At 44.7% G+C, this 3,816-nt stretch overlaps 1 protein-coding gene across 1 annotated transcript; it reads right to left on the bottom strand.

Moving 5' to 3' along the window:
* Positions 1–1,148: 1,148 nt before the first annotated feature.
* Positions 1,149–3,662, bottom strand: LOC106934416 (zinc finger and BTB domain-containing protein 26-like). The gene has a single exon (XM_015014300.1). The coding sequence runs from the start codon at positions 3,575–3,577 to the stop codon at positions 2,237–2,239; it is 1,341 nt and encodes a 446-aa protein (XP_014869786.1). The 5' UTR covers positions 3,578–3,662; the 3' UTR covers positions 1,149–2,236.
* Positions 3,663–3,816: the final 154 nt, after the last annotated feature.

Below are 3,816 nucleotides of genomic sequence, written 5' to 3'. Positions count from 1 at the left end.
GAGGAATATGAGAAACATTTAAAGAGTCTTCAAGTCCCTTATTAGCTCATTTATCAGCTATTTACCAGAGTCAGGGAATAGGTGTGGAGGGAGCTCTATAAGACAGACAGATGTTTCTGTAGGATACTCAGTGGATGTAAAGAGCTTTTGTAATTAATTCCTCACAACAATATGTTAAATATGGCAAAATCAGAGATTTAGAACTATCTAGATAGACTATATTTATTTATTTCATTTTTTTACCTGTTTTGGGGACAGATTTGTTCCCCCCCTGCATTGATTAACTTTATTCAAATTAAAAGGCTAAAAATCTTCTAACGTGTCCATTGTGAGATTATGCTACTGCAGAAAGAACTTTTATTTTAATGCACTTTGCACTTTTTTTTTTACCAGTAGTGCCAATAAGTCTGTTTATATCTGCAAATAAAGCATCTGATAAGAAGAGGCAATGTTTGAATTTTCATTTTTTTCTGAGAACTTTTTATTTCATGAACAAAGAACAGAGACAATGTCATTTTGGTCCAATGTTACCTCTGATATTACGTCTACAGAAAACAGCTCATGTCATACAAACAGTTTCTAGCTCCACAAACGACAGAAATATCCTGCAGTACAACATTTTAGTACCAACGCTCCTTCAAGTTTCTTCTGCTAATGAATTTCCTGTTGTCATATTCATACAGATAATAAGGAACAGCTACATATGTTAAGCACAATATACAAACAGATACTGTACATTTGATTTTGCAGTGTTTATTTTTTTAAGGTAACACACTACACACAGGGCCAGGATTCATTACCAGAAGATCTTCAGTCATTATTGTTTGTGGTTCAGTGTTTAAGTTTCAAGTATGACACAAAGGCATCTGCACTGTATTGTACACAGAAAAAAACAGTCCACATTAATGAAGCCATGGTGAAGTGCAGATATGGTTGTTGTCTCCATTTTAAAGCACACAGCTGAATCCTGACATTTACTTACACAGAATAAAAAGACACAAACACAATTTATTTTCTCTGTCTGAAGTTAAATCAGAACAAACTTATCTTGTTTTAGGCTAGTTAGAATTACCAGCATTATTTCTATTTGCTAAATGCCAAAAAACGCAGCAAAACTTTATTTTGTAGATTTTATTATTATTATTTTTACTTTCTTTGAACTCAGAAGTCAGAGGTTAGCATACATTTGGTCAATATCAGGGGTAACTGTTTTATTAAACTGTATGAGTTGAGTTAAATCTTTTGGGTTTCCTTGCTCAAATGTCTCCCAATAGTTTGCCGGAGTTCTGGTTTGTTCCTCCTAACAGAACCGGCATAACCCATTACCCCTAAAGCGCTTTGGGGTCCTCTGGACTGAATAAAGAGCAGCACAGGCCATTCACCACGGACCACGAATGCAGCATCTGGAGATTGTTCCTGAATTGAACCAGATCTGGGAAGCTCTACAGTTCTCTTCCTGATATAGTGGCTGATTTCTTTTGACCTTCCAGACTCACTGCACAAAGTGAAGTGTAGAACAAAGAACAGGATTTTACCAGGCCAGTGTCAAACAGGAAAGCAGTGGGTTTCAGATGTGGCCTTAAAATACATCCATCCACATGTGTGTCTCCAAATAACTCAAATGTGTCAGCTCAGTTAATCTATTAGAAGTATGCAAAAGGAAACCCAAAAGGTTTGACTTAAGTGATGCAGCTAAAAAAAAAAAAAGGATTCCTGATACTCAACTGTATTCAAACGTCTTTGTTTGAAATAAGTTATGAAAAAAAATCTTCTTGCCAAGTTTTTGTTGTTTAGCAACATAATAATAATTTAGGCAATTCTACCTGACCTGAAACAAGAGACATTTGGTCAGACAATAATAAAATAAAAACAAACAAAAGAAATGTTTGTGTCTTTTTATGCAATGCAGGGTTTCCCTCAGTGTTTTATCAGCCTGGTGGGACACCAGGCTTTACTTGTGCCCCTACCAGGCACAAGTAAAGCTTAATTACTGAAGTAATTAAGTATTTTTATAATGTTTGCATTTTTTAAGACGTTATTGTTGGTGTTTTAACTGAAAAACACGATGGGCCACTGGCTGATGACTGCCCTAGCTACCAACCACAGGGCTTAGCAAGTTTTCTGGGGTAAACCTTGCGGTGTATGTAAACTTCTGGTGTCAACTGTACAGGCTGACCACAGTGAGGATCTTTGAAAAATCAATCACCTTACTTAAAAAAAAAATTAAAAAAAAACTTTACATTCGTCCAAAATCAAACTCCAGTCCGCCCTCGTGCAGACTGCCCTCATTTGCGTTGTCAAAGCTGTTCTTGCCGTGGATCTGTTTGAGGTGCTTGCGCAGCACGGGCTTGTGAGCAAACACCATTTCACAGTAGTTGCAGCGGTGCGGCTTGTCCCCGCTGTGCAGGTTCAGGTGATCCAGCAGCGAGCACTTCTGGGTAAACGTCTTGCCGCAGATCTTGCACTGGAAGGGCTTGATCCCGGCGTGGACGCGCATGTGCCGGTGCAGGTTGCCCTTCTGCGTGAAGGTCTTCCCGCACAGCAGGCACATGAACAGCTTGTGCATCTTGAGGTGGTTGGCGTAGTTCTCCAGTTGCCGGAAGACTCGGGCGCACTTGGGGCACTGGTGGTACCACTGCAGAGGCTTGTCGTAGCTCCGCTGGTGTCCGACGTGCTTCTCGGTGAGCGGGGACGAGGGAGGCGGGCTGAGCGGGTAACCCGCCATGCCCGGCGGAGCCGCCATCTCGCTGCCACGGCTGTCCACGGTGGAGTTGATGAGCGAGTGCTGCGGCTCCGGGGAGTGCAGCGCAGCTGGGGGGCTAGCGGAGAAGTGGCCGGTGATGGTGTTCTCCGCTACGTCGGTCACAGATTCCACTTTCACTATGGTGATGTCGTTATCCGCCAAACCGGGCCTCGAACGCCTCCGCCACACCTGGACGGGGCTCATGGACGGCTGGACTATGACATCGTCGTCCTCGTCGTCGTCACTCTCGACGTTATTGTCTCTCTCCACCTTTCCCATCACCACCGTCTCGTCCTCCTCCTCTTCCTCCTCATCCTCCTCCTCTCCCTCAGGTACAATCCGCACCTGAGACCGCTCCTGCTCCCTTTGAGCCTGGGAGGACGGACCCTCGTCTCCCTTTTCCCTCCGCAGGTCCAGATCCACCTCCAGCTGGCGTGAGGCCTGAGGTTTGATGAACTTGTTGAGGGCTTGGGTGCACTGCTCCACGATGTGGCCCATTTGGAGGAAGCTGGCCACCGTCAGGTAATGCACGAGCTCCAGCTCAGGAAACTCCAGCTGGCCGGTGTAGCAGGAGAGCAGCAGCTGCCGGCCAACTTCCGCCTCCTGAATCATGGAGATCTGGACCTCCCTGGAGTCCTGCTGCAGGATGAACTGGTCTCTCAGGAAAGACGAGCCGGCAGCAAACACCACTTTATGGCCGGGGACCTCCAGCTGGTTGATGCGAACGACGACGTCGCAGAAGCGTCTCTGGTGTCGGAGAAGGTTCATCTTCTGCAGCATGGAGTCCCCAAACGTGGCGAATCGGAACTGCAGGATCACCTGGTTCTGGGCCATAGTGGACCACTGGGCAGCCGCAGCAGCACACCTGGCCAGGACAGATTCAAACAGAGAATCAGCCCCACAATGACACTACTGTTGACAACAGTTACTATGTCACACTGCAGTCTCAGAGGACTGTTTTCCATCATAGAAGACACCATGTTTGTCTAAGCTAATTAATTTGGCTAAACATACATTTATTAGCTAACAAATGTCGCTAAATGTACATTTACATTTTATTGGAGAGGAGGGTC

This window comes from Poecilia latipinna, unplaced genomic scaffold, assembly GCF_001443285.1.
Source record: "Poecilia latipinna isolate Pla-1442-1.1 unplaced genomic scaffold, P_latipinna-1.0 Scaffold1803, whole genome shotgun sequence".
In the NCBI taxonomy this organism is placed as follows: Eukaryota; Metazoa; Chordata; class Actinopteri; order Cyprinodontiformes; family Poeciliidae; genus Poecilia; species Poecilia latipinna.
This window is presented reverse-complemented; position numbering and strand designations above follow the sequence as displayed.

Excerpts from the sequence above, each read along its gene's own strand:
- LOC106934416 (XM_015014300.1), bottom strand. The coding sequence starts at position 3,577 with ATGGCCCAGAACCAGGTGATCCTGCAGTTCCGATTCGCCACGTTTGGG.